Source organism: Gigantopelta aegis, chromosome 7 (assembly GCF_016097555.1).
Source record: "Gigantopelta aegis isolate Gae_Host chromosome 7, Gae_host_genome, whole genome shotgun sequence".
NCBI classification, from domain to species: domain Eukaryota; kingdom Metazoa; phylum Mollusca; class Gastropoda; order Neomphalida; family Peltospiridae; genus Gigantopelta; species Gigantopelta aegis.
Window position 1 is genome coordinate 2301665 of NC_054705.1, and position 25620 is coordinate 2327284.

The following is a 25620-nucleotide window of genomic DNA, read 5'->3' on the forward strand; positions in this document are numbered from 1 at the left end:
GTTGAAGGTGTAGTGCTGTGCTGAAATACAGATCTTGATAAGCCGGATCCGTCTGAACGAGAGAGTATCAGAATAGGGTATAGTCCAGTCGTCATGGGTTGGTATAGTGGTGCGGACGGGCCCGACTCCGGAGGATACGAGATGGTATCACTATAAAGCAAGGTAAAGTCTAGAAAAAGAGTAGTAGGGGCCGACCCCGTTTCCTATTTCTTCTTAGAGTGGGACGGTCAATCTTCCAGTGCTGCTAGGACAGGCTCGAACATGTAGAGACTAAACGCGAACAACCGTGGTGTTGTGCAGAATGGCCGTCATACGAGTCATGAAAAAAACCTAAGTCGACAATCAGACGGAGAAATGACGTGGAGGCAAGGAATCTCGCTAAAAAAGAATCCAACCTGGTGGTGCAGGCTGTCGAAACGAGAAGCGTTCCAGCGTTCAATCAGTTCCAATGGCCGCATACATCCCAGTAGAAAACTTCATTTCGCTGACAAAAACAACGAAATGAAGGACCCCCAAGTCGAGCACACGAAAGCACGTGCAGTGTGCACAAGCGAAACAAACACGTCTTACCGCGTGGAGCTCCAAACTGGGAATCCTATTGGATGAAAGGCGATGTATTGTCACACAAATTTGACGAGACTGACATAGAAAAGATAGCAGCTGACGTAGTTCACCGAGCTCGTTCGAAGTACGCACGAAGCAACTTCGGTTATACTCGGAACGGCGTTCGGAAGGATGGTATTATCGGATCGAAAATGCGACTTGAACTGTGCAAGTGTCTCTACAAAATAACTTTTATTTGCAAACCAAGATTATGAAATAAAACACTGACATTTGGCCATTAACCACAAATTTTATGGAATTTTTTGAAATCATAAATTTAAGTACTTTGTAGGTTTTTAAGGACCAGTACGAACCCTGTCGATAAATACCATGTGAATCCTCATGTCCCAATTGCTTGAAATAATTTTGAAAGTTAGTATTCTGATGTCACCGGTAGATGTCGCTCGAAGCACAACAATGGCTACGTCACGACAAATTTCACAGACTTGGGGTGCGTTCGTTTCACCTCTCCTGGACATGTTCCAACTGTTCTGTCCTGGTTGTATCCCCTCTCCAGATATCGTAAGACTTAGCAAAATTATTGGTTTTAAGGGTTTGTAACGTTTTGTATTGAGACACTTACTTGTCTGAACTTTATTGTTACTGAAAATGTTCACGAACTGTGAAGAAAAATCTCACAAATGAACAACAACAAATCGGATGTTGATTGCACGAACCGTGCACGAGAAAACAAACCGAACCAAAATGATAACGGTCACGTGATATACCAACGTCTGTGACATTGAAATAGAAATATCCCCTCTAAAAATAGATTGGACCTCGCTGGCTTAACGGTTTTTTCTCGACAACACGTCTTGTGAAAAAATGCATTTCGTGGTTTTACAAACATCAGGATTACCAAAAAGCACTTCAGGTGAATGTTAATGTGTATTCTAAATAATAAAATGTAAGTAAAGTGCAATTTTATTTGTAAAAAATGGGGTTTAATAGCGAAAAACAACGCCGTAATGGTTAACAACTAGCCGTAACTAGGGCGTGTCCCTTTAAGGACTATTTGATATATTGTAAAAATTGGCTAAAACAATATTTGTTACAATGTGAGCCCTGAAAAATATATACATATAAACAAAATGTTCAAACATATACATTGCCGATTGTGTCCATTTACACCCCCCCCCCCCCCCCCCCCAAAAAAAAAAAAAAACACCTAATACAAATACGAGTGTGTGTGTATATATATATATATATATACACATATAAAAACAGTTTCAACAGTTTTCATAAATATTGTACACACATTTATTATCACAGCTGGTACTCGTAACTGGGGATGGGGGTGTAATTAGAGCATTACTGTATTAAATTACAAGCTAAATAGCTAATGATCTCTTTAAAAATGACCTTCAATATTGTGCATGATATTAGCAGTTGAATTTCCTATTTACCTGTTCAGACTAAAAATTTATTGATCTTCGCTTGTTATGTCAAGCCGTTCTGTGATATCATCACAAACTGGCACTTGTATTTTTATAATTATACCACTGTCTTTTTTCTCAATCTGGGTCATGGATTTACTAATGAATGAAATATTTATGGATAAAAGGCTTTTAGAGAAAAAAATTAGCAAAGGTAATGAATACAATGACAAACTTGGTATAACACTTTTGTACATACAAAAGTATTAAGATTTATTCCACTTAGGACATAATTATTTATAACTGTTATCCTTATACACAGTTTTGTTATAGGTTTTTCTTTCTTTTTCCACAGAAAATACAGATATGCTGCATATAGACAATTCGTTAGGTTCTGTTGGGGATATCTTGGTCAAAAAGTACGTGTACCCCTGCCAGCATGCACATACGCAATCATCAGAAAAACATTTGTTTCCAGGGAGTATTCTGGCTTTCAATACCCTAGAATTGATGACTAAATAAAGTTTTATTTTTTGGCAAATCTTTTCTTGTGTGCTTTCACTACATCATCCTTTAATGGCTTTTCATATGCGGCTGTCAGTGGTGGAGGGGTGTCAATAGCCGGTCTTTGGGATGTGAGGTTAATATGGCTAGCTGTCTGGTTAACCAAGGTCATGATCTCTTCAACATAATCTATGGAGAAAAGAAACAAAACATCATTTTCAAATAAATCATTTATGTTGTATATGTGTGTGTGTGTGTGCATACATTAAGCATATTTTAACCAAAATACATTATTATAAAAACTATTATTATCCTGATCAACATCATTTTAAAATCTACAGCGATACTTAATAAAATGGCATATACATACTGTAAGATCGTTCCACTTTGATAGGCTTTGCACGGCATTCACCTGGTGCGTACCGTGGAAACTGTAGCTTATAGCGCAGATTTCCCAATGCCGTTTTTGCCTGTGCTCTTCTTGCATTTTCATTGAAATGAAGTGCAGCAAGGGTAATTCTGCAAAACAGAAAATCAGACATGTTTAATGTACTGGTGTGCTTATTATTCATAACATTTAGGTCAGTCGGTTGACAGCGCGCCCACATTGCTTGAATTGCAGGATCAAACAACCATGGTGGAACCATTCAACTGATTGTGGTCTTTCTTGTTTCAACTTGTGCACCACAACTGGTCAAAGGCTTTGGTATGTGCTGTCCTGTATGCAGGAAAGGGCATATAAAAGATCCCTTGCTGCTAATGGAAAAATTTGACAGGTTTCCTCTGATGACAGTCAGAATTACCAAATGTTTGATATCCAATAACCAATGATTAATTATTCAGTATGCTCTAGTGGTGTCGTTAAACAAAACAAACTTTTATTCACATCTTCCCGACAAAATTAAATTGACAATTGTTCACTTAAATAAAATGACTGGAAATACATGTATAACATTTATTATTCACTTAACATTTCCAAATTATATGCATATAAAGGTAATGTTATACTGTGTTAAATTTATAAAAAAAGAGTAGTTGGGTTATAAAACTTATGAATTCGAATTTTTGAACTTTGTTCAATGTTAAATGGTGTGTAAGCATTCAGGGTATACCTGCATAACAATCCCATGTATGAAAATGGGAACATCTTTGGCGCAAAATGGTTGATGACATTATGGAATGATTCAATTGATGATGTCTGATGGACAGGAGACAGCTTTCTAATATCCTTCAGTAGAATGTTTTTCTCAACAATATTTTCCAGCATCGAAAATACTTTTGTTCCTGCAATAGTAATGTATTTTTAAAAATTAAGAAACAAAAATCAGGTAACATTACAATACTTTGTAATACATTTCTAGATTTCAGATTCCTTATTTTTTGGGCAGTGCCATACAAAATTATTAATATGTACACACCTGGTTTCAACCAAAGATTGTCCCTGTCTTCACCTTCAAGTGGTCCATGTTCACACTCTGTGAATGGGCCATCATGTCCCGAATGAATGTTGCTTATGTGGTGCAGAAGTGAATACCATTTGGATACCATAACATCTCCATTTCCATCAGGAGTCGATGCTGCTGTCCAGTGTACATGGTTCGAGATACTTTTTATCCATGGCCGTAAAGTAGAACAGTCCTTTTCCTTTGCCAGGGCTATTAGTTTCTTCTTGATTCCTGAATGAAAATAGCAAAATTATATAACACAATCAATACAATACAGTAAATGTATGTACTTCTGATTAATCTAAGGGAAAAGTAACCCTAAATGTTTATATGACCTATTGTTATCAAACTTCTCCCCTTTCTCTGGTAATGGAGAAGTCACTTCTACTTTTTCAATTATAGGTTTAGGGCCTGAGCATGTGTAGTTAAATAATTTTTTTAAAAATCAGTGGATGATTTATCTATTTATTTCATACACTTCAGTGGCTGAGTTAATAATATTTACTTTACCTTTGGCAACATGCCAAACATCAAAATAGTGGGCAATATCTGCATGCTGTTCCCTCATCCACTTCTTGATCTGGCAATGGCGATCTGTAACAAGGACATCTACTGATATGCCATGTTCCATAAGGCTGGTCAGTGCTTGGTCAAGGCCTTGTTTCTCCATATAATGGCTGCCACCTACTTCATTTGACTAAAAAATGAAACGTATACAGTATATTTAAATATTCTTTATTATTATTATACGTTTTTTATATTTGGGGAGAAATATATATGGGGTCACCTGTACTGAATCTCCCACTAGCTATAGCACAGAGACGTTCTGCCTTTATTAATTATAGAATAAGCAAGCACATTTTTAATGCACTGTAGAAATAATGATTTGAAATAATAATGAAATTGCATCTCATTACGCAAATGGTGGGTTAGGTTTCAGCAAACTAAGCTATCTGACAATGATAATTTATTAAATATTTTTGCTATATGGAGTAAAACAAACCTGGATTAATTCAAGGATTATCACTTTGTCCTTGGAAAGATCAATCAGGCTGTATGATCCATATTTGGCACTGAATCCCGCCCGGACTGTCTGCTCTTCCATCACCAGCTAGCATCAACTTGTTCTGAGTAGCTGCATCGCGTAACAGATCCTTCTGGTGTCTCAACCAGACAGTGGATATACAGGTCCTTTTTCACATAATAAGTTTATAAATCATAAAAAATTTCGCACAGATTTCATGATTGACACACAGGTTACATAATAGTTATTCAATTTCGCACAACTCAACCACCATTCAATTCCCCGCCAATGAACATTAAGAATCCCAATATGGATTACCATTTGTTTATTCTAAGAGAATGAAAATCCATCGAAAACGTACCTAAACATTCATTTCCACTCGTGAAACCACAAGATTCCCAAACGTGGAATACTTGGTAATTTACGAGACAGAAATAATATTTCCTTCACTCCATTCCTCTCTCCGAAATTCCAATAATCTTCTTTCAAAAATATTTTAGTAACCTCTCAAGTGTCAATGCAAAATATGCCTAACAATAATTTTAAGGTTTACGGTAATGCAATGCGAGACGGTGACAACTAACAAAAATACACTACCATTTGATTAATGAATTACATAATAAATAAATAGCTTATCATTGTCGGTTCTTACATAATAAATCTAAAAACACAATTTGGAATAACCGAGTGAGAGAGAGCCATTCAAAATCTACACATAAAAAAACCCACAATCAACAAACACACATAGTCGGGTCAATTTATGAAATTTTAGGCCCTTACCCCAAAAAAATTGCAACAAAAGGTTTTTTTTGTTTTATCTGATACATTGGGTATTAGGCATTGTCAGAAAAAAAATCGAATTGAATCTGACCCCGGGAAGGGGGTTAATTAGCATAATTTATACATGGCGACCCCCCAAAATTTCAATGTACAGGAAACTTTTTTATGCTTCATTTTTCAGCCCACAAATGTATTACCAAGAGATAGAAACATGATACCAAAATACCAAATACACGTCAACAATGTTGTATGACATCACCATGACGTCATAATGACGTCACCATGACGTCACCATGACGTCATTTTGTTTGAGGTGACCCCGCTTGTGAATTTTGGTGCAACTTATTGTTATATAGTAATTAATTTGGTAAATAAGTTTTTCTATTTCAAAATAGTGGGATTTATTGTATTTTAATGCATAATTGAAGCAAATATCATCCTTTAATTAATCGGATTATTTTCATTTCAGACAATTCCGGGCCCATCTTCACTGACATTAATGCTTTCAGAGAAGACCGAAGGTATGATATGTTTGCTTGTTTAGCCCTCCATATATTTAGGTGCTGCCATCTATAATTATCCACTTAAAATAAAAGAAAGTAATCAAGCCATGCTTTCAGATTTTGGTGAAATTTGTGCAAAATGATAAGTTAACTCTATATAGTAACAGTTTATTTTGATAAACTCATGTCTGTAAATGCCATAGAAACACCAGGTAAGTCCTAAAGTGAAGATGATTACTTTAAAAGTAATTAAAATTTGGTTCTTGGATGCATGCAGGCCTACTCCATGTGTCATGTGTGTGGTGTCTTTACACATGCTGTTAATATATGGAGCGCTGATTGTTATCAAATCTTGTGAAGTAAACCTTGTGTAGCATGTCTTTTTTCATTAGTTGAGCTCTTATCGTTTCTGGATTTTGCAAAACATTCATTATTTCTGTAGTATAGATCACATGAAAGACAATTGATAACAGGTCTTAAGAACTGGTGTTCATAAATGATTATCAGTGGGTTAACAATTAGTCTCTTGCCATTTCAGCAATCCCATAAATGAGTGCAAGCGAAAGCAAGCCTGGGGGAGATGTTTGTCCCATATGCAGAAAAGAATTTGATGACGGCAGTGAAAAAGACATTTCCACTCTGTTCGAGAAAGGTGCCAATACGATAAACGAATCAAGTAGGAACCGAGGCCGAGAGGACGTAGTTGCACAGGCTGGACAAAGAGTCCACAAACGTTGTCGGAGTGATTGGACTAATCCAATTGACATTAAAAAAGCTTTAAGGCAATGTCAGGGAACAGGTTCGCCTATAAAAAAGAGAAGTGCTCGAATTAGCCTGGGTTCCTATGACAATAAAACCCATTGTTTATTCTGTGGACAACTGGTTGTCAAAGATACACATGGTCATAATGAGCCTGCTAGTGAAGTGCATACTCTTTCATTCCCTAGTAAGATATTATCAGACTGTGAAAAGCGAGCAGATGACTGGGCATTTACTGTCAGGGGCCGAATTGAGTGCTTTGGCAATGATCCCCACTCCAGGGACTGTATTTATCATGTGCAATGCAGTTCTAACTTTCGAACAGGTAGAGGTATCCCTGAGCAATTTCAAGTTGAACAACCAGCAAAACGGAAGAAGTTCGGCAGGCCGAAAAACCAGGACCAGAACCAGGCCTTCGATCGTATGTGTCAATACCTTGAGGAAAATGACGAGGAGCAGCTAACAATCTCGTATCTTGTTAGAAGAATGGGAGGTTATTTACTTCAGGATGGCTCCGTCCCATATGGGAACCAGTACCTCAAGGAAAAACTGAAAGGGCGGTATGGTGATTCGATATGCATTGCTGAAGGTGAAGGTCTCCAAGACATTGTGACAATGAGAGAAAAGACATCCAGGATACTGAGAGATTACTTCAAGAGTGCCCAAAGTGGGGATGAAGAAAGTCAGAAACGTGCTATTATAAAAACGGCAGCTAAATTGATGAATAGTGACATTAAGACAAATATTCCGTCCGTTGTTGATCAATACCCATCATCGGAAAGTCTTAGGCTGGGCCCTGCCCTGGACTATTTGCCAATGTCCATTCGATACATGCTGAATCTGATGTTTGTTGGTACCAACAAACATGAGAAAGTGGCGTCCATTGGACATTCTATTGTGCAGTCTGTTCGGCCGCGTGCTGTGGTGGCTCCACTACAAATCGGACTCGCTTCCCAGCTTTACCACCTTTACAAGTCCAGGTTCATCGTGGACACTTTATCAACAATGGGGTTTTGCTCATCTTATGCAGAAACTCAACGATTTCAGAAAAATGCTGCTGATGTAGTTTCATCAGATATATTAGGTGGACCATTGCCTGACATGGTGGTTTTTGCTGCTGACAACGTAGACCATAACATTTTGACCATTGATGGGAAAGGCACGTTTCACGGGATGGGGATGGTAGCAGCAACCACGCCCGGAACACAGAGCAGCCATATCGTCCAAAGGAAAAAGTCATCCCTTCTGAATGTTAAAGAAATGGCATGTGTTAACATTGTTGATTATCACTTTTCAAACTATACGCGCAGCCATGTCAAATTTGAACCCTTGTCTCACTTGTACTGCATCGCACCAGCAGTGGACATCCTGTGGGAGCTTTCCTCGCGTTTTCACCAGCAAGTGCCACTTTGGCAAGGAATGATGCACACAATTCACAGTGGATGCAAACATCCTGGCAAGTCCTCCATAGCATTTCTTCCCATGATAGACATGTATCCAGGGGACCCAACGTGCATTCTCTCTACCCTTTCTTACATTTGCAATCTGGCTCAGAAACATGATATATCACCCATTGTTACGTTTGACCAGCCTTTATTCTGGAAGGCGTCGGAAATCATCCACAATGCACCAAAGGATAGCTCCTTGAAAACAATTGTTTTGATGTTTGGTAGTTTCCACACCCTGATGAACATGCTTGGTGCAATTGGCACACTGATGCAAGGCAGTGGTCTTGCTAGTATCTTCGAGGAAATATTCGGGGAAAATACTGAGAAGCATATCCTGACTGGGAAATCTGTGCAACGGGCATTTCGAGGCCATCTGCTCCTGGAGAAATGTTTGAATGGGAAACTGGTTTCTGATGTGATGGACCAAAATGCAGAGTTCACAGCTTTAGTGGAAGCTTGTGAAAAAACCTATACCGCATTGTTAACTGGGAATCAAGATTCAGAATCCATCTTATCCGAGCAGAGAACCAAAGTGAGCCAAATTCTGGAAGAAACAAAACATGGTCGGGTTGAGCAATCAAGGACAAGTAAGCTATGGCTTCAGTATCTGAAGATGGTGAAAATTGCGAGAATGCTTGTCTTAGCAGATAGGATGGGATCTTGGTCAATCCATCTCTCAGCTATTGCTGAATTCTTACCTATTTTCGGAGCTGCAGGCCACTTTAATTACTTGAAGTCAGCTTACCTATACCTCCAGAGTATGAAGGATCTTGAAATCAGAAATCCAGCAGTATTAAAAAAATTCCAGGATGGTTTCCATGTGATTCGCAGAACAGATCAATTTTGGGCTGGACTTGGTGCTGATCTTGTAATTGAACAGACGCTGATGAATGAATGAATGAACGAATGTTTAACGACACCCCAGCACGAAAAATACATCGGCTATTGGGTGTCAAACTATGGTAATGCAAATAAATAAAGTGATGATCAACATCAATATAAAAATTCAAAAACAGTGTAAAGAACTGTGCAAAAACACAAATATCACAGAATTTTACGGATACTGAATATTACTCAAAACTTCAATTTTGTGCTGTATTGGCCATTCTCAAAGAGAATGTTACACCCCTGCACCACGGTGAGGTTACAGCACACGCAGGAGAGACGCTGATGAGATCACTCAAGTCCACTGGGGGTCTTACAAGAGGCAGTGGATTCACGGAAGAGCAGCGCACCCTTTGGGCATTGTCATCACCTGTGTGTTCGGAGTACAATATTGCTTTACAAGACTTTAATCACCACGCGTTCACCACAAGCGAACAACATAAAGACGAAACACAAGCAAGAGTGAAGAGGGACCATGCAAACCTTGCAAAACTTACAGAAAAAATTGAGTCTTGCAATCCATTTTCAGTCAGTGATCCAAGTTTGCGGAACATAGTCACAGGAGTTGTGGCTGATGATAACGTAGATGTTGATGATTCATTTAATGTGGGGCAGAAGATCGTAGACAAACTCCCTGGGGAACCAGTGTTCACTTATTCATTCAAACGAAATGATAAATCAAAAACCCTTGGTGATGGGTCAACAGTGAAAGTTGCACCAGACAAATCCATAGATCCTGCCCTATTATTCCAGAGACTGATCGTGGTTTCCAGGACTGCAGACCTCTCCTTGGAAGATGTCCTTGACTATGAGTTGAGTCCATTTCCCCCTGCTCTTTTTGAAGCAAACTATGTATTCCGGAAACCGGATAAACCCCAATTGGCCAAGGCAATTCAAGGATATGCCACTGAACTATCTGGTGAGGCAGACTCAAATGACAATCCTGAGACGGCAGTCTCAAATGACATTCCTGAGACGGACTGTTATGTTTTAGATGGTGGTTCACTGATGCATCGTGTTTCATGGACCAAAGGGGTTACCTATGGCACAATAGCAGACACCTATGTTGATTTCACTATTCGTAACTATGGAACGGCTACTGTAGTCTTCGATGGCTACAAGGATGTACCATCCACAAAAGATTGTACTCACGAGAGACGGAAGCAGAAACAACACCCGTTAGTTAGTGTCACCCCACAAACTGTATTCAACGGGAAAAAGGAGGAATTCTTATCAAGGGGTCAGAACAAACAGAAACTTATTACAATAATTTCTGATAGGCTTAGGGAAAACGGCTGCACTGTAATCAATTGTGAGGCAGATGCAGACTGCGAGATTGTGCGAGCTGCCATTACCTCTGCTGAGTATAGATCTACAACTCTGATTGGAGAGGACACTGATTTGTTGGTGCTTCTTCTGTACTTTCTGAACCCCGACAAGCAGCATTCTTTGTTCTTCCGATCTGATAACAAGTCTCGAAATAAGATTCAGGTATATGACATCAACAAACTGAAGCTCAGACTTGGTCAACCCTTGTGCTCACACTTGTTATTCATACATTCCTTTACAGGATGTGACACCACATCACGAATATTTGGAGTGGGAAAAAAAATCGTTGTTCCAGAAGTTAGTGAAAGAGGACAAAGATATGGAATCTTACGCGCGTTGCTTCAGTACACCTGGTGAAACCTGTGACTCCATAGAAAATGCAGGGTGCAAAGCAATGGTTTCTCTCTTTGGTGGGAAAGTGACCGACAGTCTGTCCACCATGCGGCATAATGTATTAAAAAAGAAAGTTGTTTCAGCAACAACCTTTGTTTTACCAGAACGGCTGCCCCCTACTGCATCAGCAACGAAATTCCATTCGCTCAGATGTTATTACCAAATCATGACATGGCTTGGGAAGGAAGACACTCTTGATGCTACGGATTGGGGCTGGAAATGTGAAGATAATAAATTCCAGCCTGTAATGTGTGCAAAGGCCCCAGCCACAGACAGTTTGCTTAAGATAGTCCACTGCAACTGCAAAACCGGATGCACCTCAGGACGCTGCACATGTCGACAATATGGATTACCATGCACATCAGCTTGTGGACAGTGCCAGACTGAATCATGTGAAAATACATTCAACCAGTCAGCAAACTTGGATTCTGACCTTGATGACTCCGATGACAATGATGCCTAACATAGTTTGGTACTGTACCACATTCCGTCGTTATCATTTATTGTCACATGGTTGTAGTTGACGTCACATGACGTCACATGAGGTCAATTTTAGTTCTGCTTTGATGTCATTATGCTTGATTATCTAAATCATTGCAGTATAATTCACCTGGATATAGTCCAAAACGTGCCAAAATCTGATTTGCCATCAAAATACGCCGCAGGTTAAGTTGTGACGTCATTATGACATCATGGTGACGTCATACAACATTGTTGACATGTGTATTTGGTATTTTGGTATCATGTTTCTATCTGTTGGTAATACATTTGTGGGTTGAAAAATGAAGCATAAAAAAGTTTACTGTACATTGAAATTTTGGGGGGTCGCCATGTATAAATTATGCTAATTAACCCCCTTCCCGGGGTCAGATTCATTTCGATTTTTTTTCTGAAAATGCCTAAGACCCAATGAACCAGTTAAAACAAAAAAACCTTTTGTTGCAATTTTTTTGGGGTCAAACCTTAAATTGATCTGACTAACATGTTGTACCTGTGGTTGGAAAGTCAGAAGTGAGTAAACGGATGGACAAATCTAGCATTAATACATGGAATGGCTCTCATTGGTCCAAATTAATGACATGACATTAATCGGACATGACGACTGGTTAACCTATCATAACAATTCTTTGTAGAAATAACGAAGATTAACGACAAACTTAATTATTGGCGAATATTGCCGAAAATTATACATCGCTACAACAAAAATTACGTCTATATAATAAACAATTCTAACTTAATTATCTTCTCAAATGATATCCCAAAATACAATATAACATTATTATTGTTTAACCCCTCCCCAAATATTACACAACGTAATATTAACTATAAAATCCAAGCCTAAACATTACAATATTATATGGTCTCATGCCACTGTTTGGAAAATCAATGGATCTGAATGATCGTTCCTGTAAGTTTACCCATCAATAATCTGATTCATAGAAGGCTGATTAAAGTGCTAATAGGGTGCTAGAAGATGTTAGTATAAGAAGTTCAGAAACCAAGAATAAAATTAAGAAACCAAACATAAGTAGAAAAAGGACAGACAACAAATCAGATTATTCAGGAAAGTATTGGAAATATACAGATTTGTTACATTATATACAATTATATTTCCATTTTTACTAGAAACACACAATATCCAAAAATCTTAAATTAAAAAAAAAAAAAAAAAGTAATTAACACTTTATAATTATCCACAAAAATAAACACATGTGAAATATATTTAACATATGCCCCAACCTGTCTCATCCACATATGTACATACACAACTGTATAAAGAAACAGGTAGAGCATATGGACTTCTGAAATACAACCAAGGTACCCTAATATTTCCTGTAGTAGGCCGAGAAACACATAACACTGACATTCAATATTATTTGTCAAACTACAATAAAATCAAGTAGCTTCTCCACACCTCATAAATCCTTTTGAACCATTTCCGTCTATTGTTTCCTACCAGTAACCAAATTATCATCCCCATACCTAAAAAAAACCCCAGTTATATCATCCATTACAATTTATTTCAACTTATACAGCCTGATTTTTCTATCAGTCACCGAATTATCATCACATGACATCCAGAAATACCAGTTTATCATCCATTATAATTTATTTCAACTTATACAGCCTGATTTTTCTATCAGTCACCGAATTATCATCACATGACATCCAGAAATACCAGTTGTATCTTGCATTATAACTTATTTCAACTCAATACAGATTTCTAACAACCTCACAAAATAAACAGGTTATGATTTAACCAAAGCCCTAATAACCACCCATTTTAGCTCCTGATAATAACGCTTCATACCCAGTGCCCCAAATGAATACCATCAATTAGTAGTCGAGGATGCAGGATTCTTTTCCTGCAGACAAAAGTCAACCCATCCTCCCGTTCTAACTGTGATAAGGCTAAATTTAACTGAGCTCTTCTTGCTCATACTCCCCCATGCTCAATGAACGAAATCTAATTCTTGGGAATATTTTCATTAAACAAATTTACTGCACCCCCCAGTCTCTCAATTCTTCCATTACTTCCCGTAACCTTTTAATAAAAAGACCAACTTGAAAATGTGGACTATCCAGATCATTTCCTCCCACCTGCAATATCATTTCCTCCCACATGGATTTTTTTTTTTTATATATATACTAAAAAGAATTTAAGGGTCAGACGATATTTTCGACATTATTTTCTGAATGTCAATTATATTAGCTAGACCATAATGTCACGCATGGTATTGTTCCATTTTGACGAAAGTGGGTCTAAGCAACCCATAAATGAATTAAAATCCACTGTCATTGACACTGTCGACTAGTTCTAATGGCGAAAACATGCTTACATTTGCACGTAAATTAGGGCGAAAGCGAAAGGTCTGCTAAGTGCCCATAACTTGCTTTTTCACAAAGCACTTCATTTGCACGCTTTGCATGTGTATTCCATGTTCCCAATGCTGAATTTCCGTATAATTGGAGCTTGCGTTCGTGTACGGTGCACACTCCAAATTCGACAATGGTACGACGTCAACTGACTATCGAAGATCGAGGAAGGGCTATTGCTTGGCTTCAGGATGGCAATACGAAAAGAAATGTTGCTCTGAGACTTGCTGTCAGTCAGAGTGTCGTTGGCCGACTGTGGCAACGGTACCAAGCAACGAATTCTGTTCGTAATCGTGCACGTTCGGGAAGACCCCGAAGCACTACAAATAGAGAGGACCGCTACATCACCAATATGGCTCTACGTCAAAGCACAACCACTGCACGCCGATTACTCGAGTGTCTGATCAAACCATACGCAATCGTCTGAGAGCCAATAATCTACGCTGCCGTCGCCAGGCTGTTCGACCACCACTCCTACCACGTCACAGAACGGCCAGATGTCACTGGTGCACACTTCATCTGCGGTGGCAACGTGTTCAGTGGGGTCGAGTGATGTTCACTGGGTCGATTGATGTTCACTGATGAGTCCAGGTTTAGTCTCCAGTTCAACGACGGTCGGGTTCGTGTCTACAGACGTCCTGGGGAGCGCTTCGCTGACGTTAACGTTAGACAACGTCACCGGTTCGGTGGTGGCAGCGTCATGGTGTGGGGCGGCATCTCTATCCACCACAGGACCCCCCTCTATGTGGTGGATGGCAATCTGAATGGAATCCGCTATCTGAATGAGATTATCCGGCCGTTGGTTCTCCCAGGCCTTCAGCAGATTGGCGGTGGGGCAGTTCTGCAGGATGACAATGCCAGACCCCACCGCGCCAGGGTGGTAACGGACTTTCTCAGACAACAAGGTATCGCCAGGATGGATTGGCCAGCATATTCGCCTGACTTGGCCCCAATAGAGCATAACCATGCCCCTCCGGCCAACCTTCATGATCTGGGTCAACTTCTTATGACAGAGTGGCAGGCCATTCCCCAAGAGTTCTTCAGACGTCTGATCAACAGCATGAGGCAACGATGTGTCGAGTGTATTCGCGCCAGGGGTGGATTCACACACTATTAAACGAATGTTCTAATGTGTAAAATCCATGTTTGACAACCTTCAACTTTGACAGCATGTCATGTGACTTTCTTGTATACAGTGACGTTTATTTGTGGGGTTTTTTTGTAAATAATTATGGAACAATAAATTAAATTTTTGGTGTAGTTTACATCATCAAACTAATACACTCTGAAACTTATTTGGTTATAAATTTTTGACCCTTAAATTCTTTTGAGTAGTATATATATATAAAAAGGACACAAATGTGATCCAATTGACCACATATCACACAAAGGATCTTTAAGAAAGTTAGTAGATAAAAAGTTCACGCGTCGTGACAACAATAGAATACGCCGCCAGTACAAAAGATTGCGCCACCAGTACAATGGTGGCGCCACCAGCGTGACGTCGCAGCCGGCAGTTCGCCGAACCGATCGGTTAAGAAAGGTAGAGCGCACGCCCGTTTTAAAGGTGGTTAGGATGCGTCGAATGACCGTCAGTAGTATATTTTATACGTAGCGGGGACAACAATGGAATACAATGGAAACGCCATTTTGATAATCACAGATTCATCGCCAGTAGAATTCCAAATTACAAATAGTGGAAGTGACTACGTGAATTTGAAACGAAGTCGTTTGCATGTTAAACTGAAAGTGAGTTACTTCGACGGTACTGTACTGGATAAAGATGGAACACGTCGCACCAGTAAATTTATTCATGCAAACCCTGTGGTCGCAAGTCGCTCTGTACTTACAAGGTCAGCTGGTGAGTTCGGCGAACAATCATTATCCCTACAAAGCATATATTCAAACCATACTGAATTACGGAGCAGAGGATAAACAATCCCAACTTCAGTCTCAATTGTTCTACAAGGACATCGCTGACACAAGCAGACATCAAAAGCACCGATCCTGTTACTGGAACCAATTTCGAATTGAGCAACAGAGGAGAGTTCATTGCAGACAGTAAAACGGTTACTATGGAAGGACCCCTGTGTGAGTATATTTTTAACATAGGCAGATACCTTGTGAATGGTGTGGACATGACAGTTAAATTATTTCGAAACTCCATTCCCTTTTGTCTGATGTCAGGCAAGTCTGGCCAGGAGTACAAAATCGAGATGCAAGATATATACTTCAAGATATGTAAACTGAAAATGAACAGTGCACTTATTTTAACACAAAATGAACAGTGCACTTATTTTAACAACACAACACGTTATTTGAAAACTCCAACACTCTATATCCATTCACTAAACCGAAGTTAAAATGAGCAGTATTGCTTCTTCACAACAGAGTTATGTTTGGGATAGTGTGTTTCAGTCGCAGTGTCCAAACAGGTTGGTGGTTAGGTTTGTCAATGGAGATGGTGTGAGCAGATCTTATACAAAAAAGAACCCGTTTAATTTCCAGAATTCATTTGTGAAAACGGTGGCATTGTATCTAGATGGTGCCAGTGTACCTGGTCGACCCATTGAAGCCGATGATATCAGCGCATACGTGAATTTGTTCGAGGGGTTGAACAATTGGAATAAAAACAGTGGAAACTACATTAACAGAACCGAATTTGTTCTTCGAAATGGACTGTTTGTGTTCAGTCTCGAGCCCGTTTTTGGTTGACTAATTATTTAAACCCATTCAGTACGCATTTTTCGTGCTGGGGTGTCGTTAAACATTCATTCATTCATTCTGACAGTACGCCATATTGTGGTGGAGTGTACCCATCTGAAAGCAATTCTAAGACAGATACTTGGACTACGAACTGTGATGGAATCCTTTCGATTCCATCCAGAACTTAGTTTACAATTTTTACGTGATACTGAATTTTATTCAAAATTTTAATTATATGTATCTGTGATATTTGTATATTTACACAGTTCTTTACACTGTGTTTTTATTTAACTGTTGAATTTTTATATTGATGATGATCATTACTCTGTTGTTGCATTTTACCATAGTTTGACACCCAATAGCCGATGTATATTTCGTGCTGGGGTGTCGTAAAACATTCATTCATTCATTCTGATTATTTAAGTTTGCTTAAAGAGACATTCCTGAGTTTGCTGCAATGCAGTGCAGCAAACTCAGGAATATCCCTTTAAGAGTGGTAATTTACGGTTAGAAGTACAGTTTAAATCTGCATTGACAAAGACAGTCAGTTGTATATTATTTGTGGAATTGCCTAGCTTGATTGAAACAGATCAAACAAGAAACGTGATTGTTAAATAAAATCATGAATGGTTTACAAATTCAGTGTGCGATAAATTATGATCCAGATCTACGTTCACGTATTGTCGGTGTGTACTCTAGTGATACACTACCTCGGTCAAAGCAAGGTGGGATTTGGGGCTGTTTTGTAAACACAGACCCCTCACACCTCTGTGGTGCTCACTGGGTTGCGTTTTATTTAGACAAAAACAATGCCGAATTATTCGACAGTTTTGGGAAACCGCCCGAGTATTATATCACAAAGTTTGTTTCATTTCTTAAAAAAGCATTCTACATCTTACGTCTACAATAGCAAAGCCATTTAAAACGTCAACGCTAAAACATGTGGATTTTATTGTTTATATTACTTGTTAAAAAAATTTAAAACTGAACTGGTGATGAACGATATTATGAATCAGTTTGGTGAAGATAAATTACAGAATGATGTATTTGTATCCAACTTCATGTGTAGATATTTCAAGTTCTGTACTCATATGTGAACACTAGTATTATAATTCAATCATCTTTTAATCAAAACTGTTTTGTACACAAACATGTATTCTGTGTAATAGTGATATATTGAATTTGTATTTAATAAATTATTGAATAAAAACGTTGGATCGTTATATCTTAAATACTAATCATTTAGTTTAGTAGATAGTAGTTTAAAGAAACATTCCTGAGTTTGCTGCAATTTTTAAGATGTTTCCGATTGAACATACATATTCCATATATTTTCTTGTAGAGAATATCAGTTTCTGTATCTTCAATGTGTTTCTGTCGTCTAATATTTGTAAGAAGCCCAAACTGGATTTTGTTTATGAATAATTTCATACGTACGAATGTTTTTTTTTTGAAAATAAATTAAATTTAATCTAGTACAAATACCAGAAACACATTGAAGATACAAACACTAATAACAAGAAATATATGTAATTTTAATCGTAGAAATATTTTATTAGTCAGAAACATGTTATAAATTGCAGCGAACTCAGGGATGTCCCTTTAATAATGAACCTAACTCTAATTGTACGAAAATATTTGGTGATTTAAGACTACATATACATGGAACTCCCTAATTTGCACTGGACTAACGCTTATACATCTGTATTTCAGAACAGAATTATTTTATTGTGTTTAGTATATGTTTCTACATTTAATGATAATGATTCAGGTTATGTGTTACTGTGTAGTGAGACATCGCCTTGATCAAAGGGACTCATGCGCGTGCTGTAACCTCACCGTGGTGCAGGGGTGTAACATTTTCTTTGAGAATGGCCAATACAGCACAAAATTGAAGTTTTGAGTAAAATTCAGTATCCGTAAAATTCTGTGATATTTGTGTTTTTGCACAGTTCTTTACACTGTTTTTGTTTTAAGTCTTGAATTTTTATATTGATGTTGATCATCACTTTATTTATTTGCATTACCATAGTTTGACACCCAATAGCCGATGTATTTTTCGTGCTGGGGTGTCGTTAAACATACATTCATTCATTCATTCATTCATTCATTCATATTATCAAAGGGAATGCACTCTGTATCTGAGTAAGTCGATCAAAGAAAGAAAAATGTCGAGGTTTCTGTTTGTTGTGACATTGATGATCATGTTAATTGAAAGTGATCAACGTAGGTTTGTTGATATATGTCCTCGTGAAGGAAATGTGAATTGAAAGTGATCAACGTAGGTTTGTTGATATATGTCCTCGTGAAGGAAATGTTAATTGAAAGTGATCAACGTAGGTTTGTTGATATATGTCCTCGTGAAGGAAATGTACTGAACTGTAAGAGACATTGCGGTGTAGTAGGACACACAGCAGGCTTGCCGTTTCCAAAGATACAACGAATCATCGGACATGGTGAAATTAACATTAATGGTCGTCTCTTTCCAAATCTAAAAATTATTTCCAGTGTTGATGTTAACTGCATTTCTGTGAAGAACTGCACTTCTAACATATATGTCAACGGAAAATTATGTGGTAAGTATTTAAGTAGTATTTTACAATTCATTACTTCCTTTTGCCTTTGTAACATTCTGTTAAAGGCATATTGTCACGGATTTAAGGACTTTACTTCTCTGAAATTGGATATCAAATGCAAATTGCATTCTTTTTTGAGATATCATCCCTCGCTATTGTATCACCCAAAGTGAACCACGATCATGGGAGTATTCATGTCAACCCTCTCAACAATTTAGTTTTTGAATTATGCTCAGTCGCCATAATTCAATTTTACAAAATATCATTAACAAGTGGAATATGTTGATCATGTAGGTGTTCGACTGAAGAACGTTTAGGGACAAATTAAAGTTACATGAGTGTGTATATATTTTCATATAATACTTTTTTTGATCCATTAAACAGGTCAGTGGTCTGTTGCAATATACCTTTAGGTACCTTCAAGATTGTAAGTTATTTTCTGACTTTAATCATCAGGTCAGATGACAACCCCTCAACCGACAAATTTGACAAACCCTCAGATGACAACTCCTCAATTGACGAGCCCTCAGACGACAAGTGTAACCAAGCAGTTTGTTGTTAAAGGTAATTAACAGGTGAAATCACAAGTGCTAAGCTTATATAATATTTTTTTTTAATCCATTAAACAGGTCAATGGTCTGTTGCAATATGCCTTTAAATACCTTCAAGATTTTTAAGTTATTTTCCGACTTTAATCATCAGGTCAGATGACAACCCCTCAACTGACAAATTTGACAACTCCTCAACTGACGAGCCCTCAGACGAAAAGCCCTCAGCAGACAAGTGTAACCAAGCAGTTTGTTGACAACAGGTGAAATCACAGGTACTAACCTTATTTAAAGCTATAAGCAATTTCCCTCTCTTATTCTCCAGATGAAAAAAGGAATAAACGGCTTTCACACGTTTAATAACTGTAACCGATACTGCAGGTCCTCGTACCATATTGATAGCAGAAATAATACACCTGTCATTTTCAATACAATGAAGTTCAATAAACTGCTTTGTTAAATTAGATTTTTGTAAATGATTGATTATGGATGCATCAGTAATTTTGTTGTTAGCAAATTTATATAATTATTTTAGTTATTTGATTTAATATGCAGGACTGCTATGTATTCTTACACTTAGTACTTGTGATTTCACCTGTCCGGTGTAATCAATATCAATCTGGGTGTTGTAGTCTGTTTCAAATTACATACGGTTTGCAGTAAAATTGTAAATACATCTTACATTTCTATCTATAACAGGTCATTTATTGTCATTTTTTGTACTGGTTGTTTGAATACCGTAACAGTTCATGATAATGCTGACACATTTTTATGGTTTTTATTCCAAGGATTTTCATAACTAATATATAAGACTGGAAAATCATCTCGATATAATTTTGATTAGTACTTTAGTAAGGGATTTACATGTTTTATTTTCATACTTTAATTAATGTTAATTATATACAAGTAAGAGTTTATACATTTTATTTTATGCACAATTTCATGTTGATTTATTGTAATAATAATATTAGTCTATTATTACCTCAGGTGATGTTTAGTAATTATCCACAATGATTGTTATTTATAATTACAATAAAAATTTAATTTGTTTGTTTATATACTGACACAAAACGCAAAACAGATATTTTTCAATATTTTGTTGTTATTAATGAAAACTATATTTATTGGACTTAAAATAACAATTTATGAGAGGAAGCCATTGATTGGTACTTTTGTCTGGGTTTTAATCCTGGTTTTGTTCTCGTTACACATACAGTAGCAGAAACACACACAATGGTGTGAAATGCGTACACTACATGCTCAATCATGTTGTATAGAATGCCAGTATGTGGACACATAAAAGTCACATAACGGTGTTATATTCCTCGTCACATTAAAAATGTCACGACTTGGAGAACAAAGGGAGCGAGCGTTGGGCATGGTTCAAGGGGGGACTTCGCAAAGCCAAGTTGCTAGGGTCCATCCATCAACTATTGGACGACTTGTTGAACGTCATCAACAGACCGGGAGTGCCCGTTTCTCTGTCTCCTTTGGCGATGGAAGAGCACGTGTGTACAGGAGACTCCATGAACGGTACGCTGACAGATGTGTGAGGGAACGTGATCGGTTTGGCGGCGGTTGTCTGATGGTATGGGTGGACAATCAACTGTGATTTCAGGAGTGATCTCATCATTGTCCACGATGCCCTTACAGCCCAGCGTTATGTTGACGTTATTCTAAGACCAGTTCTCCAGCCACTTTTGCTCCGCCACCGAAGACCAGGAGGTCCGCTTCCGTTTCAACAAGACAATGCCCGTCCACATACTGCGTGAATTACCCAGACATTCCTGCAGGTTGCATAGTACCAAAGAAGAGAGTACCGTGTCAAGGTTCGACGTGCACCGTCAAATATTTACGGAGTAAAAGCAGCTGTGGGTGTGGTTGATAGTAATATGTGACATTGATTATTTGTGCAAATACTATTATCCAGTGACAATAAATAAATACATTTTTATTTGTTATACAGTTGTTATGCAGTGTATACCAGAGGTTGAAACTAATGCGGGGTACCCCCAAAAATGGAACTGCAATTTTCAGCAAAAATGACGGTTGCTATTAAAAACATAAATTAAATCTCTTAAATGATACGTGACCCCCCATTTTCTTGCAGCTAGATTAGATGTGAGGTGCCACACTTTCTATTGCTGTACTTCCTGGGTGTGTTGAATTGCTGCAGTTTTATTAGTAAACGTTAACATTATCTGCAATAGGAACAAGCTGGTATCACCGTTATGAACTGGCCCGGATTTGAACCCAATTGAACACGTGGGATGAGTTAGGACGTCGTGTACGTCACCGCCAGCCACCACCGCGTAACGTCGCTGAGCTTGCATAGGCGTTGCAGGAGGAACATTCCTGTGGCTTATTTGAGATGTTTGTGCCAATCCTTTCCCCGTCGTCTTCACGCATGCTCACGGGCCAATGGTGGACACACCACATACTGACCTTGATAGGGGGGGGGGGGGGGGGGGGTTGAACTTTTGGATTACGAATGCAACTCGAGTCCTATCGATAACTGGCCATGTTTCCATATGAATGTATCTCATGAATACTAGTCATTAATGTCATATTACATTATCCATCAATTCATTAATAGTTTGTCGTTATTTGCAATGAAAAGTTGTTTTTGCGTTTTCATTGTGTGTCAGTATATGTGTGTGTGTGTGTAGGTGGTATATCAAAGAAGAGTGATATTTGCTACTGATTCCTAACACCCTTTGCTAAGTGAGTGTGTAATCCATAACACTTCATCGTGTAAGTAATCCATGAGTTGGTAAATCAAACAACAAAAACAAACGAAATGTTTTCCAGAGTCTGTAATCCTCAGATGATAATAACAATAATAATAATAATAATAAAACCCACTCTCTTTTTGTAGGTAATCCAGAACAAGAAATGGCTAATGTATTATAACGTAATTATTTCTTGATGAACAAGGGTAAAAATTAGCAGTATAAGCAGATTAAATAGAAATCCTAAAGAACACTTTCATGGTTACTATGTATTGTTTTTCTACACATTGCACTGTCACTGTAAATCTATGCAGAGAATTCAATATTTCAATTCCCTGAACCTATTATTTGGTTTTTCTTTTCTATTCAATATATGTGACATTCATTGGATTCGATGCATTTTTTTCTGCTGTAGAGAATTCAGTAGTTGAATTCCCCGACCAAATCCGTGCAACATTACACGAGCCTCACCCATTCCACAACCCACTTGCGAACTGTATCTTCGAGGGACGACTTCAACACCTTGTGGGATAACTCCTGTTGGGGGTTGAGTATTTTCTCCTTTTAAAAATTCCATCAGACACTGTAATTTTCATGACACTGCCTGACTCTGCATCAATCTTTAGTGCTGAGGTTTGGGCAGTCATTAAAGCCTTAGAAGAAATTAAGGAGTCTAGTGCATCCAACTTTATTGTTTTTACCGACTCACTTTCGTGTATCCAACCTTTGCGCACTATGCAGCTGGACCATCCCTTAATTGGGATGGTGATACGAAAGTGTGTCTTTTTATCTATTGCCAAAAAAGATGTTGTATTTTGTTGGGTGCCCAGCCATGTTGGCATCAGGGGTAATGAAAAGGCAGATTTAGCTACCAAGTCTTCTTTGGATTTGCCTCATGCCAGGGTTGGTGTACCTTATACTGATTTTAAAAATAATATCAACAAATTTATCTTTTCGATTTGGCAACGTGATTGGGACGGTGAGGTTGCGAACAAGCTCCATGCTTTCAAGCTAGTCTTGGGAGAGTGGCAGTCCTCCTACAGACAGTGCAGTAAGGATGAAATAGTCTTGTGTCGTGCCCGCATCGGTCATACATACTTGACCCATTCATTTATTTTGAAGAAGGATCCTACACCTCAGTGTGAGCGCTGCCAGTGTACTCTGACGGTACACCACATTTTGGTGGAGTGTCCTCATCTCAAAGAGACTCGAAAAGATATTTTTGGCCAAAGTAATGTGATGGAATCATTTCGATTCCATCCAGAACTTATTTTACAATTTTTACGTGACACTGACTTTTATTGTAAATTTTAATTTTATCTATCTGTGATATTTTTATTTTTGCACAGTTCTTTACACTGTGTTTTAATTTAACTGTTTAATTTTTATATTGTTGATCATAAAATAATTGTTTTTGCATTTACCATAGTTTGACACCCAATAGCCGATGTATTTTTCGTGCTGGGGTGTCGTTAAACATTCATTCATTCATTCATTCATTATTCTAAATGTTCAAATATTAAAAATAAGTCTTGACAATGCAGCTTTAAGACGCATTGGTGTCATTTGTTATATTCCGGTTTGTTACTTTTTCTTTTCGCTTTGCATACAAATAAACCATGCTTCAATATCAGTTTAATACCAAAATATACTCGCCCAGCTTTACAGGAGCACTTAGCCTATGATAACTGTTTCGTCTCGAAGCAAAACTGAATATGGAGTTTGTGTGCCGAGTCGATTTTGGTGGATGTAGCCTTGCATAAAATAATTTAAACCTTTCTCTTGTGGGTTTCTGGAAAGGCCCGAGCTCTCGTTAGTTGCAATAGTGATATGAAAGTGTGTCTTTTTATCAAATGCCAATAAAGATGTTATATTTTGTTGGGTACCCAGCCATGTTGGCATTAAGGGTAACGAAAAGGCAGATGTTGCTGCCAAGTCTGCTTTGAACGTGCCCCGTGTCCATGTTGGTGTCCCCTACAGTGATTTTTAAATTTTATATTAACCAATATATCTTTTCGACTTGGCAAGACGATTGGGACGGTGCGGTTGCGAACAAGCTTCATTCTGTCAAGGCAGTTCTGGGAGGGTGGCAGTCATCCTACAGGCGATGCAGGAAGGATGAAGTAGTCTTGTGCCGTGCCCGCATTCATTTATTTTAAAGGACCCTCCCCCTCAGTGTGAACATTGTCAGTGTACACTGACTGTGCGCCACATTTTCCTGGAGTGTGATCATCACAAGTCGACGATAAATGATATATTTGGCAACAGAAGTGTCTTGGAATCTTTTAAATTCCATCCAGAATTAATTATAAAGTTTTTATAACACTTTGACTTTATACAAAGTTTTAAAATATAGTGTAAAACGTCCTAACTTCGGACGCTTTCTTGCAGCTATCCGTGTGACGTCATGCCATTACCTCTGTCTCGATCTTCACATCCAGTTATGTATTGGGACAAGGCGTCCTAATTACGGACAGTGCATTCGAGGCGCAATATCTACATCATGTAAGCATCTACCTGTTTACAAATCAACAGAGAAACACTGGTTTTGACCGTTTTACACATAGGAAACGTTTTATTTAGCAATTAATAAGCAGAAAAAACATGTCAGAAACTAGGTTAAAGGTTTTAGTATGGAAGCACAGTTGTGTCAGAAATCCCGTGCACGTTTTGACTTGGAGTAGATATTGAATACATTGTTTATATTATGTGTATCTTTATCAATAAATAATTAAATAGCACCTCTGTTGTATCAGAGTAATATTTTTTGTTATATATATATCACCAATAATATGAGGTAGGCCCTAATTACAAGTAAACATTTGTTGTAAAACAATTAGGCATAATGAAATGTCACATTAGAACTTTAAATACAAATTTTGAGAATATAAAATTGAAACTTTTTATACAAATTCATGAAATGTAAAATTGGAATTTTATATACAAATTCAAGGAATGTGAAATTAAATTTTAAAAAATTCCAACTGGAAAAACATTCACCCTTTGCAACAACTTATGCACATTCATGACAAAACACCAGAGGCATCATGTGTCACAGGTATACAGTCAACATGCATCCATTTGTCACATCCATCACATGCAACCCACCTCAATGTGTCTTCACCCCACACT

At 38.0% G+C, this 25620-nt stretch overlaps 1 protein-coding gene across 1 annotated transcript; it reads right to left on the minus strand.

The window, feature by feature from the left end:
- Positions 1 to 1737: 1737 nt before the first annotated feature.
- LOC121377055 lies at positions 1738 to 5109 on the minus strand. The gene is made up of 6 exons (XM_041504914.1): positions 4932 to 5109; positions 4439 to 4625; positions 3902 to 4159; positions 3596 to 3767; positions 2854 to 3002; positions 1738 to 2672 (listed from the first exon to the last, which is right to left on the minus strand). Exons 1-6 carry the CDS (start codon positions 5031 to 5033, stop codon positions 2506 to 2508), a joined length of 1035 nt encoding a protein of 344 aa, XP_041360848.1. The 5' UTR covers positions 5034 to 5109; the 3' UTR covers positions 1738 to 2505.
- Between the last annotated feature and the right edge of the window lie 20511 nt (positions 5110 to 25620).